The 13,119-nt window shown below is 45.8% G+C and overlaps 1 protein-coding gene across 1 annotated transcript in view; it reads right to left on the reverse strand.

Moving 5' to 3' along the window:
• The window catches only part of LOC138505064 (mucin-19-like), a 424,600-nt gene that overhangs the window by 366,465 nt on the left and 45,016 nt on the right, over window positions 1-13,119 (reverse strand). Inside the window, exons 21-31 of the mRNA XM_069625388.1 lie at window positions 12,678-12,829; window positions 10,998-11,136; window positions 10,786-10,890; window positions 9,642-9,821; window positions 8,986-9,225; window positions 8,482-8,638; window positions 7,411-7,539; window positions 6,566-6,710; window positions 6,161-6,204; window positions 5,775-5,975; window positions 993-4,745 (exon numbers count right to left, since the gene is read on the reverse strand). Coding sequence (XP_069481489.1) covers window positions 993-4,745; window positions 5,775-5,975; window positions 6,161-6,204; window positions 6,566-6,710; window positions 7,411-7,539; window positions 8,482-8,638; window positions 8,986-9,225; window positions 9,642-9,821; window positions 10,786-10,890; window positions 10,998-11,136; window positions 12,678-12,829 — 5,245 coding nt within the window. The remainder of the gene's footprint in view (window positions 1-992; window positions 4,746-5,774; window positions 5,976-6,160; window positions 6,205-6,565; window positions 6,711-7,410; window positions 7,540-8,481; window positions 8,639-8,985; window positions 9,226-9,641; window positions 9,822-10,785; window positions 10,891-10,997; window positions 11,137-12,677; window positions 12,830-13,119) is intronic.

Raw genomic sequence — 13,119 nt, forward strand, 5'->3', positions numbered from 1 at the left:
TGGCTGGTCCAAGTCTGCAATGAAAGGACCCCCCCCCCATTGGATCCTGAAGGTCAGGTGGGGTCAGATGATATTGTCATTGATATTTAATTGAACAAACATCCACGTGGCTTAATGTATTTCTAGTAGGGGGGACACTCAGTGGTCGAAGTGTACCAAAAAAGTAGTGGAAACGTGACTGCAGTGGCGCACAGAGTAGGAAAGGAGGGAGCAACGTACATTTCATTTTTCAAGCGATTGACAGCCAATTGAGTTGAAACACATTTGACTTTAGCTGTAACTGACATCTTGTGGTAAAGTGGAGAAGTGTGTTTTAACTTCACAAAGAATAGTTCTGGAATGGTGAAAATATTTGCAAAAGGTAGTGGAGCTGTAAACAGTAAAAAAGTAAAGTAGTGGAGCACCGCTCCTGACCGTTCCCACTTCGACTACTGGGGAAACTCCAAGAAAAGATCTGCTGTAAATGACGTGATTTTTTTTACAGTTTGTATGAAGTAAACTGCAGAGCTGCAAGCTCTAGTCATTATTGAGTTTTGGCAGTGAGGGTCACTTCTGCAGATTTAGAGTCTGCTCAGATGAACCCGACCTTTCAGACAAAATAATGCAATTAGGGGCTTAGGAAAATATCAGTGAAATGCTGGCAGATCTTCTCGTGACCTCCCTCCCCCTTTAGATAAAAACCAACAGGATACAATCTGGAAATGAGCATACGCTCGGTTTACTGCTAAACTGACCCAAAGAGTGGGTCAGTTTGTTCTTTATCAGATGTTATCTAGGTCTGTGGATTACTATTTCAGCCTACTGGTACACAACCTGACCATTGGAGAAAGTAAGAACAAGCCGGGGCAGATGAATATATTTGTAATTTATATTTTCCAACTGTTACGTGCTGTAAGAATGATGGTTTTCAATAAATTAATGCATCATCTGCCTTTACTACATTACTACTACAATTATTTTCACTGGACAAACATTACGATGGCTACACTTACCAGGAGATACCAACGTGTCCCCTACTTGGCAATGGCAAGTAGTTGTAACAGCCGTAGTTATTGTTGTGGAGCCTGGTGGTGTCCCAACACTGGTCGTAGTTTTGGTACCAGATGTTGCTGGTGGGGTGGTGGTTTCTGAAGCAGCTGATGTAGGAACTGTGGATGTTTCTGAAACAGTTGTAGTTCCACCAGTGGTTGTAGTTTTAATGCCAGTCGCAGTTGTCAAGGTGGTTGTTTTAGTGACTGTAGTAGATTCAGAAGTAGTTGGTGGAGGCGTGAGTGTTCCTGTCACAATCGGGGGAGTGCTACCTGTGGTTGTAGTTGATGGCAAAGTTGTTTCTGGGATTGTTGAGGATGGTGTGGTTCCTGGTGTTGTGCAATGACTCATATCACAGCATAGAACCCTTATCATAGAGTTGGAGCACATTTTCACCTCTTTGTCCGCAGACTGATCAGCATCATTACAAACCAACCCAAATGTTGTATTACACTTTTCATTTTTATCAATTGTATCAATGTCTTTGTCAGGGAAGTTTTTATCTCTGCACTCTATGTCACTTATTTTCTCTGTTTTCTCGCATATTGTCTTGACTGGTGCTGTTATCTTTTCAAACTTTTCATTGTCACCATCATCTGGTTTAGAGCTAGGTACATTATCATCAATCCACTGTGTCCATTTACAACTTGGTTTACAGGGAGTTACAAGTGGAGATGTACTTTCTGTGACTGTGGAAGGTTTGGTGGTTACAGTTGTTGTAGTGGTGGATGGATTTGTTCTACCTGTTGTTGTGGTTGGTTCTGTCACAATCTGGGTTGTGCTGCCAGTAGTTGTGGTAGGTTCAGTGCCAGGGGTTTTGGATGGTGTGGTTGATTCTGTGACTGTTGTAGTTGGGGAAGTGGTTGTTCCTGGCACAATCTGGGTTGTGCTGCCAGTAGTTGTGGTAGGTTCTGTGCCAGGGGTTTTGGATGGTGTAGTTGATTCTGTGACTGTTGTAGTTGGTAAAGTGGTTGTTCCTGGCACAATCTGGGTTGTGCTGCCAGTAGTTGTGGTAGGTTCTGTGCCAGGGGTTTTGGATGGTGTGGTTGATTCTGTGACTGTTGTAGTTGGTGAAGTGGTTGTTCCTGGCACAATCTGGGTTGTGCTGCCAGTAGTTGTGGTAGGTTCTGTGCCAGGGGTTTTGGATGGTGTGGTTGATTCTGTGACTGTTGTAGTTGGGGAAGTGGTTGTTCCTGTCACAATCGGGGGAGTGCTACCTGTGGTTGTAGTTGATGGCAAAGTTGTTTCTGGGATTGTTGAGGATGGTGTGGTTCCTGGTGTTGTGCAATGACTCATATCACAGCATAGAACCCTTATCATAGAGTTGGAGCACATTTTCACCTCTTTGTCCGCAGACTGATCAGCATCATTACAAACCAACCCAAATGTTGTATTACACTTTTCATTTTTATCAATTGTATCAATGTCTTTGTCAGGGAAGTTTTTATCTCTGCACTCTATGTCACTTATTTTCTCTGTTTTCTCGCATATTGTCTTGACTGGTGCTTTTATGTTTTCAAACTTTTCATTGTCACCATCATCTGGTTTAGAGCTAGGTACATTATCATCAATCCACTGTGTCCATTTACAACTTGGTTTACAGGGAGTTACAAGTGGAGATGTACTTTCTGTGACTGTGGAAGGTTTGGTGGTTACAGTTGTTGTAGTGGTGGATGTATTTGTTCTACCTGTTGTTGTGGTTGGTTCTGTCACAATCTGGGTTGTGCTGCCAGTAGTTGTGGTAGGTTCAGTGCCAGGGGTTTTGGATGGTGTGGTTGATTCTGTGACTGTTGTAGTTGGGGAAGTGGTTGTTCCTGGCACAATCTGGGTTGTGCTGCCAGTAGTTGTGGTAGGTTCTGTGCCAGGGGTTTTGGATGGTGTGGTTGATTCTGTGACTGTTGTAGTTGGTGAAGTGGTTGTTCCTGGCACAATCTGGGTTGTGCTGCCAGTAGTTGTGGTAGGTTCTGTGCCAGGGGTTTTGGATGGTGTGGTTGATTCTGTGACTGTTGTAGTTGGTGAAGTGGTTGTTCCTGGCACAATCTGGGTTGTGCTGCCAGTAGTTGTGGTAGGTTCTGTGCCAGGGGTTTTGGATGGTGTGGTTGATTCTGTGACTGTTGTAGTTGGGGAAGCGGTTGTTCCTGTCACAATCTGGGTTGTGCTGCCAGTAGTTGTGGTAGGTTCTGTGCCAGGGGTGTTGGATGGTGTGGTTGATTCTGTGACTGTTGTAGTTTCTGAAGTAGTAGATGGTGAAGTGGTTGTTCCTGTCAGAATCTGGGTTGTGCTGCCAGTAGTTGTGGTAGGTTCTGTGCCAGGGGTTTTGGATGGTGTGGTTGATTCTGTGACTGTTGTAATTTCTGAAGTACTAGATGGGGAAGTGGTTGTTCCTGGCACCATCTGGGTTGTGCTACTAGTAGTTGTGGTCGGTTCTGTGCCAGGGGTTTTCGATGGTGTGGTTGATTCTGTGACTGTTGTAGTTTCTGTAGTAGTAGATGGTGAAGGGGTTGTTCCTGTCACAATCTGGGTTGTGCTGCCAGTAGTTGTGGTAGGTTCTGTGCCAGGGGTTTTGGATGGTGTGGTTGATTCTGTGACTGTTGTCGTTTCTGAAGTAGTATATGGGGATGTGGTTGTTCCTGTCACAATCTGGGTTGTGCTGCCAGTAGTTGTGGTAGGTTCTGTGCCAGGGGTTTTGGATGGTGTGGTTGATTCTGTGACTGTTGTAGTTTCTGAAGTAGAAGATGGTGAAGTGGTTGTTCCTGGCACCATCTGGGTTGTGCTACTAGTAGTTGTGGTCGGTTCTGTGCCAGGGGGTTTCGATGGTGTGGTTGATTCTGTGACTGTTGTAGTTTCTGTAGTAGTAGATGGTGAAGGGGTTGTTCCTGTCACAATCTGGGTTGTGCTGCCAGTAGTTGTGGTAGGTTCTGTGCCAGGGGTTTTGGATGGTGTGGTTGATTCTGTGACTGTTGTCGTTTCTGAAGTAGTATATGGGGATGTGGTTGTTCCTGTCACAATCTGGGTTGTGCTGCCAGTAGTTGTGGTAGGTTCTGTGCCAGGGGTTTTGGATGGTGTGGTTGATTCTGTGACTGTTGTAGTTTCTGACGTAGAAGATGGTGAAGTGGTTGTTCCTGTCACAATCTGGGTTGTGCTGCCAGTAGTTGTGGTAGGTTCTGTGCCAGGGGTTTTGGATGGTGTGGTTGATTCTGTGACTGTTGTAGTTTCTGAAGTAGTAGATGGAGATGTGGTTGTTCCTGTCACAATCTGGGTTGTGCTACCAGTAGTTGTGGTAGGTTCTGTGCCAGGGGTTTTCTGTGGCGTGGTTGTTCCTGTCACACTCTGTGTTGTTACAGAGCCAGTTGTGGGTACAGTGTTTGTACCAGTACTTCTTGTTGTAGTTTCTTCATTCCTGGTGGTTGTGGAAGAGGTGGTTGTTGATGTAGAGGGGCTTGTCGAACCACAGGACACATGGGAACAACACTTATAGCGGACCTCAGAGTTGTGACACTGTTGTGATGGTACCTGGTCCTTGTTGCATATCTGTCTAATTGCTGGGCGACATTCATCCTCTTGCTCAGGATCTTTCAAATTATTAACAATAGTCTCTGCTACTCGACATTGAGCATCTCTTGGAGTTTTACAAATGTCATTTTCTGGGTGATTGTAAGCGAGCCAATCTGTCCAACTGCAGACCTCCTGAACACAGACTGTTGTAGAAGGCATTTCTGGGATGGGGAAAGAGGAAAGGAAACAATTAAATCTTCCAATTACTCAATTAAAAGACCAGTGTTTCCTTTCCCAGGGCATTACTGGACAAGTTATTTTATGTTCATGTCAGGAACCTAGAGTGGATCCTACCTTTTTACAAATGTGTTAACCAAACTACAAGATGGAGGCCTGAATCATGGAAATAGCATGGCTGAATTAAAAATCAAATTCAACAATATTGTAATGCAGGTTGGCTTCACGTGCCACACAGTAGTCAGCTTGACTGTGGTGCTGATTTTTATAATCAGTGGCACTACTAATTTGCTTGTGTTGTTTCGGTTCCATGTGATAATGTCCCTGGAAAAATGCTGTCTGGTTTGCAGGGTCATTATCACATTGAAAATGCAGAGGACACCCCTGCATCCCCAAAACCTTTTTTTCCAAGGGAAGCGGGGGCACCCCTACAACTCCTGCTCCCCTTGATCCCATTTATATGGTCACCATATATATAAAGTCGCCGCAACCTTTTTCCGGCGGCCATATGTATGGCGACCATATACATGGGGATATTATTACCGGATACCGTTGTTTCAACCATTCTCTTGCTTCTAAGGTGTACAACGGATATCCAGCCTCAATGCCCATGAATTCATAAATTCATAAATTCGGTGGCCCCTATGTAGATACTGTCACTTAAGAGGCATGTTACCACCGGTGGGCATTGCGATTCTGGTGCCATTAGCTATTGGACACTAGTAATGAGGCAGAAAACAAACGGAATCTAGAGGTGCAATAACATCTGTGATATGCCAGTATACAAGGCGATGAGCAAAATTGAATGTTCCCCGAGAGTTGAGGGTCAGCAGATACATCAAAGGATTCAAACATGTATCTAGAGTGATAGTTCCCCACCTTGTGCTCAGACTCTAAATGATCAACCTCTCCCTTGTGCTGTCCATCTCTTTCCTCTGTCACAACCATTAGGTCCACCATCAAACTCCAACATCAAAGGAGCAGGCGCACCTCAGAGAGGTCAAATAACATACCTGTGGTGACTGATGAGGTGGGTGTGCCAGTGGTGAAGTTAAAAGTTGTGGGGGGTGCTGTTGTGGTGCATTCTGTGGTCTCACGCCTGATTGTCCCATTGACTGCACATGTGGCAATAAAGCACTCGCCCAGGATGTCTTTTGTTCGGTAGATAACTTCATTGTATCTGTACTTTTTCCCATCATACACACATATGCAAGCTGAATAAAAAAAAGACAGGTCTGTGTTAATCTGAGCACAAAAAAAACAGGTCAGTGAAAATGTTAGCACCCAAAGACACAGGTTAGACAGTGATCATCTGAGCACACAAGGAACCAAGCTTTGAAGGAAGAGGGGGTGGGGATCAAGGCAATGGTGCACAGGAAAGGATCCACCAGCATCCTACCTTCAAGGTCATAGCTGCATATGAATTCATCTTTGTTACACGTACTGGTGGGAAGGAAAGATAAAAAGAAACATGAAAACCTTAATTGTATGCTGCTTTCCCATGAAGGAATCAATCAGTTCCTAGCAAAAAGAGCAAAGTAACACTACACCAAGAACAGCCGGAAAACAAGTGTTCCCTGTTCATGTTTCTTCTTCTAGCAAATCTAAGCATAGTTCCAAGGATGCTGCACTACACAGTGCCACCTATGGGGGTGTGCCCAAAAACTCAATGCCTGGGACCATTCAAGATGCAGAAGCGTTATCCCCCCTTCCACTTCACCCCGACCCGCCTACCAACCTAGCGCTCCTCGTGCTCTCACGCAGCTTCCCTGCACGTTGAAACATAGTTCTCTTCCTTCCTTACCAGGACTTGCAGCTCTCATCAGTGTGCACTTTGTCTCCAGGCCTGAAGAGGTTTCCCTGCTTGTCATAGCAGCCACAAGCAGCAGTGCAAGCCATATTCTCCTCATCAAAGTATGGTCTGTCTGCTGGACAGTTCGGATAGCAACCTGCAGGAAAGCATAAGAGGAGGGCACGAGCAGGTAAAAAGGATGCAAAAGAAGGAGCATTTGAAATCCCTTGCCCGTGTCATTCTCACTATCAGACTAGAGGAACCACTCCATTTGGTAAATACTGCCTTTGCTGGGCAGCAATCTTCACAGATGTTTATAAGGCGTGGAGGAAGAACAATGCTAAGCATCTCTTTCCCATCTTGTTTGACATATATCTCGTTGATGCCTCGGGACGTTTGTGGCAATCAGGAGCCCCCCTCAAACAGCTTGGTGCTTCTGAATATCTGTAAAGGGCTAGGCAAGAGTTAAGCATGCATGCCAGGCAGACATCTAAATAGTGGCGCTGGAACTATTATTCCGTTGCCCTGTCAGACCCGGCTTTCAATGTGGCCCCGGCTGCCACGCCTTCATAACGGCTGGACTGACAACGTCATGTGGAAACTGTGTCAGCCTCTAGCAGTTCTGCTGGCCAAATAACTCCAGTCACTCCTCTGATTTTGGGGCCCCACCGTTTCTGAACTTCTGGCTTGTTCGTGGCTTTCACTGTAGATATCTAGGCTCGATCAATAAGAGACAATGCGGAAGTCCCTGGCTGACCTTCTCCAGAGTAACCCTTGAGCACAGGGCGCATCTGCCACTCTCCACTCGACTCCATCAATCTCGTACCCAAAGCTTTCTGACAGACGTGTGTCCATACCTTCTAAGCCTGGCAGGTCATACAGGCATTTCCCGCTGGGGTTGACGCAGGTTTTCATGCAAGGGGCGCCACAAGGCTTGTAGTGCCACTCACATTCTCCATCCGGATTGTAGAAATCGCAGAACAGAGCTGTGGAGAAAATGGAAATGAAGGAAATGTTGGTGTTCTTGTCTTTTCTAGGCGAGTTCTGCGCCTTGCGCATTTCCAAGCGTTAAGCAAGTTTATACAGTGAACAATCTGTGCAGCAGCACAAGTCAGACATAGACAGGATGTGGGCATGAGTAGGGAGGATTTGCTTAGTAGGGTTGGGATGCACGGTTTCCCATCCAGTGTAATGCATATCTATATTAAATATTATTCATAATATCAGGCTTTTACATGGCACTTTCTGATGGATTCCTCCAGGCTATACGTACTCTGATAGTATCTATGTATATCACCCAAGTTCACGGTTCTTAATTTTATGAGCTCAGAATGATGTGTGGCTGCATCAGCCCCCCCTTCTCAGGGGGTGGGGGGGAGGGGATTCGAATCTTTGAAGTACAGCCTTCCTTCAAGGGAGACGCAAACGCAGTAGGCTGCATCCCCCAGGTGGCTTGTCATTTCTGGGGACCTGTTGATTCCTTGACTCCTCCAGACCAAGGACACTTGGGCTAAGATGCTCCAGGTCTTTTGTGGTACTTCCAGATCAAATAATTGCAAAACGTACGGTTTCCTGGCGTGCTATTAAGGCTTCACTCTCAGGTGGCTTCTGTGAATCAAAACACTTTGATTTCCCTGATTGTAGGATCGGGGCAAGAGGGAGACACAATTCTAGTGATATTATAGTGGTGTATGCCAAGAATCTTCACACAATATCTTGTCAAGGAAGGCATAGTACCTCCTTCTGGTAATCAAGAACCATATAGAGACTTTTTTAAATATGTAACCATTTTTGTCTGCCCTCAACTTTTTTCTCGTCATTTCTCTTAGTATCTCCTTCACGCTGTTCTCACCTCACACTTTTTGCATTTTGAATACGCACCCACACATCTGATCTGCTTATCAGGCCCTCACTGGCCAGTTACTTACGACATATGTTTGGAGTTCGCCAGTGAATGCAAATGTCAAACTCGTTGCAGGCTTGAGCGTAGGCGGCGACGGCATTGCAGAAGCATTCACAATCCCCACCGGTGTCGCAAGCACAGGAGTCAGACACACAGGCCTCATAGTATTTGCTTGGGTCAACCTGTGGGAGAAAGGGCGGCACAATAACTGAAAATTACATGGTTCTTCTATGACAGAAAGATTTACATTCTACAGTTCTTAGGAATATGGCATCCTGGAGATTTGCATATGGTCTTTCCCCTTTTGTAATGGCTTGGCAGGCGAAGAACGATAGTGTGGGGGGTTGCACAGAGCAATGCCTGAGGTTAGGATTAATTCCAAACCTTCCAGCCATCACCACTTTTGTTTTACATCATTCATAAAGGCCCAGGGGGAGGTTAGCAGGGCCAATAACCATGTTATTCAACAACAAATGGCTATTAGTGATCGACCGAGGGGAGCAGCGACACAAGAACTGGGCACTGTTACCTGGGAGTGGCATGCCGAGAAGGCAACACTTTTGATGATGCTGCATTGCTTCTGAGCCCAAGCCTTTCTGTATGGGTTGGCAGAACATGGATCTTTGGCTTCCAAGACATCAGGGCAGGTAGGGTTGGACTTCCAGCTGTTTGCAAATTCAAACAAATCTCCAACAATAGATTGGCTCCTGGTGGTAAGGTCATTCATTCCATTTGAGTCAAAGTTTCCGCACAGACCACAGACCTTACCCTGTTTAAGGAAACATACCATTAGAGATCAATAAACCTCCAATCCAATAAGTGCTGAAACGCCAAGCTAGAGTTGTGTTGGGCCCCAGTGCCCACCTGTGTCTACGCCTGTTATCAATTACCCCAAAATACAATTTGAGATACTCCTCAATCTTATGGCATGCCTTCTAAAGTTACCCTGTAACAGTTTATGCTGTGCCAATACCCAACCACAGGGGAATTCCAAGAGTGAGAAAAATCAATGAGTGCAGGCTTTGTGTAAGCTCAAAACAAGGGGAAAATGTTGACTTATTATGGTGGCTGGTGGGTGGCAGGGATTTAGCGTTCCATAGTTAATGGGCCCATGTTTAAGTGAGTGAAGTTCCTTTGGTACAATTATCACTGAATGCACATTTTGCCCATCACTCAAATCTTCACCTGAAACTTTGAGCTAAGTTTCACGAACATGCTGGCCATCTTGTCCCACAGGAGGACAACGCCATTGCTGGCCTCCAACACAGTGTAGATTCCCATAGAGCTGACTGTGTAGGGCACTTCCACATTGCTGTCTCGTTTCACCACGTCAATGTGTGCCTCATGAAGGATCAGCTCAGTACCCTGGAAGAGAAGGAGGCATGTGAGTCTGAGAAGGGATCAGGCTCCCTATGCAAAGAGCATCTGATTGTGGCAAGGAGTCCAGCACAAATCTATGACATTCCTTTCAGTTATGCAAATCATGAATACTTGGAAAAACTAATCAGGGTACTCATGGATTTGTAACTATTTGTGGGTCATGTTCATTAACAGGGCGCCACTAAGATTCAATAGAGTGGTAAATGCAGAAATCAGCTTTTGATGTGTTGATGTTGTCCTAATTGAAAAATCAGAAGTAGAGACTGAAAAAGGGATATAGTACGGATGTAGTACATTGTTAGCTCTTTGGATGTAGTACGTTGTCAGCTCTTGAAACTAATGTCCTAACACTGTCCCCCCAAATCAAATACGGAATGGGTGGTGGCAGATCAATCTTCCACCACACTGCCTTGCTGAGTTGCTTTAGTCCTGCTCTGAGGATTACATCTCATCCAGAGAGGGGAGCCCAGCGTCCATGCCCTTCCCATTAATATGTTTCCCTGGGATAATCACATCTAAAGTTGAGAGATATGAATGTGTCTCTTTGGAGTGATTGCTTCAATGGCTGAGATAAAAACGCAGTCACTGCCCATCACATTAATGTCATATTCCCAAAGGTCATTAGCCATCCAAGGGATTACCTTGGCCAGTGTGACGCTGCGGTCTGATTGCAAATCGTACTGTCAACGATCTTCTGGGCCACTTGGTCTCACAATGCCAACACGATATCAATGTGGGGCAAATGTAAGAAAACTCATTTTAACAAAAACTTGAACCCCAAAATGTTGACTAATGGTATTATGCGTTTGGTGGTGGAACAGAAGCATGTTGTTGCAGGCTCCACAAGCAACTGTGCTTGCAGATGGTGCATTAATAAGCAAGTACATGTCTTGGGGCTAGAGCACTACTTGATCTGCCATCCTAATCTATGCCATCTGAGGATACTTACCCTTAGGAACACTTTAATGGATTTGGAGCATGTGGTCCCTGTAGTGCCGCAGTGGATGTTCTCTGTAATCACTCGGAAGGTGCCGTTGCTGTTGCCGCAGTAATCCTGGGGAAAAGGGGTGTATCATTATTGTCAGGCAGCCCATCTCTGCTCTTATGGAGGCAATCAGAGAGAGAACTATGAGCTGCACCCTTACGGGTATATGTACATACCTGAGCCACGGTGTACTCACAGTCCCCATTGAAGCTGTAGCGATTACTGTCGAAAGTGATGTAATGCCCATTTCCATACACACTACAGGTGCCAAAGCAAGGCTTGTCGGTGCACTGCCACATCCGGTTCTTGCAGGTACTGTGAGTAAGAGACACTCTCAGAACAGTCTCTTCCAGTGTTTTCCGCCCACTCTATATCATTTGCACCCTTCCAAACAGTTACAATCACCAATAGTTTGGCTCTCTCTAGCACAGCCTAAACCCCAGATGTTCTGTCTCCTTCAAGGCCGATCAGTGGCGTTGGTACACCCTCCCTTACCCTGGAAAGCCGACCCAACCCTGCAATGCAACACCTGGCCAAACGCATCAAACTCTGCGGTACAATGCCCCTCTTATGCATCCCTTCTCAAGACCAATTCCTGATCCATTGCCTGCAATGCTTCCACGTCCCCTCTATATGTAATCCCATCCATATCTTCTCCTTCCAGCCTCTCTTGTAAAAACTTCAGGGCAAGATGCCCATCTCACCCACAGCCTATCTGTTATGCCCTTATCCCTGCGTGTGCCACTGTGAGGGATTTGTGGCATGCCTCTAAGCTTGTGCAGTCAGGTGACAGCAGACAGTGAGAAGGAACAGTACAACATGTGGATTCCACGTTTCACTCACGGTCGGCGTTACAATATTGCCAGCAGCATTAAACAGTTGATGGAGCCCTGCAGTCCAGTTAAAATGCGTCTGAGTGAACGCCAAAGTCAAGAGACCAAGGAGGAATCTGGCCCTTGCCTGTGAGGAACTCCCTGAACATGTTTGCATTGGGCGTTCATCTACGGCGCCATGGCTTCTCATTCAGCCACAATGTGCCCTTGTTCTGTGCCCATCCTTCACATATTTCTCTAGACCTGATTGTAGTTGTGTTCTCTCTTTCCTGATGTTTGGTGCCTTCTCCAATGTTGTGTCATCCCCTGTCATAGCAATAGGATGTGCAATGTGTGTGTAATTGGTGAAATGTTTATCAATAATCCTGAGCTGACCCCCAGAAACCTTTTCCCATTTGGGTGCAGTTTCTCTTGCCACACAACATTGCTTTGGACAAGTTACCCTAGTTTACATGCTAACCACTCTGTCAATGTCTAAGTAACCTAGGACCAGGCAATCACATTCTTTGATATGCTCTTTGTTTTTACAAAGGCCTAGGGGGGCATATTGTTTTAGGAATGTCTTTCAGGGTGCATCCATAACATTTCAAAGTTGCTTGTCCCAGTCCTTGACATTCTTTGTAATGGTTGCATGAATGTGCAAGGGCCTGTGCTGGGCATTATTTTGATGCCTCATCTCCCCTTTTGCAATCCTCTGCTCATTCACACTAAATCAGTGAATTATGAAGGACGTCTACCACGGCCTTGGAAAGCGCTCCCAGTGATGCACCAGTCCCACATTCTGATGCTCACTGGCTTACTTTTGAGTCAGGTTATGTGCCCCATCTTGTAATCAAGCATTCAGCCATTGCAACAGACACGAATCAGAGAATAACAATAAAGATCCATTGGCAAGACAGTGCCCAAAAGAATGATTCAATACAACCAGGCTGATTGCATAGTGCCAGGTTGGCACAACACATAACCCCTGGTCTATCCCAATATAGGAACAATTGTGCAATGTGACAGTGGCCTAGTGCTTACCAGGTGTTACAGCTGACTGAGATCTCCTCTCCAGGCTGATAGGTGACTTCATTGTGGACGCATGGGCACGTCTCTTCCCGAATGCAGCTTCCTTTGGGATCCAGCACCATCCCCTGGGGGCAAACACATCCGGACACGCAATGGGTGCTGAACTATAAGGCCCAGGAAGAAAGAAGGATGTTAGCAGAGTGTCCAAGAGATACAAAATGGTCACCTACCAGGGCAGGGAGGAATCCGGATGGATGCAGTGTAGCCTGCGAACTTCGCATAGTAAGGAGACACATCAAATTCCCAAAAGCTTCTGCGCAGCTTTTGAGATGATATAGTCAGAAAAAAGGTTGGGTCATGTCAGAAAAGCAGGCATCTGGCCTTTGGCACAAGTTGCCAGTCAATACAGCAAGGAGGCTTGCCCTTTCTCCTGCCAAGCACAAAATCAGAAGGA

The sequence above is a fragment of the Ambystoma mexicanum genome, chromosome 11, assembly GCF_040938575.1.
Source record: "Ambystoma mexicanum isolate Mex_15411 chromosome 11, UKY_AmexF1_1, whole genome shotgun sequence".
NCBI classification, from domain to species: Eukaryota; Metazoa; Chordata; class Amphibia; order Caudata; family Ambystomatidae; genus Ambystoma; species Ambystoma mexicanum.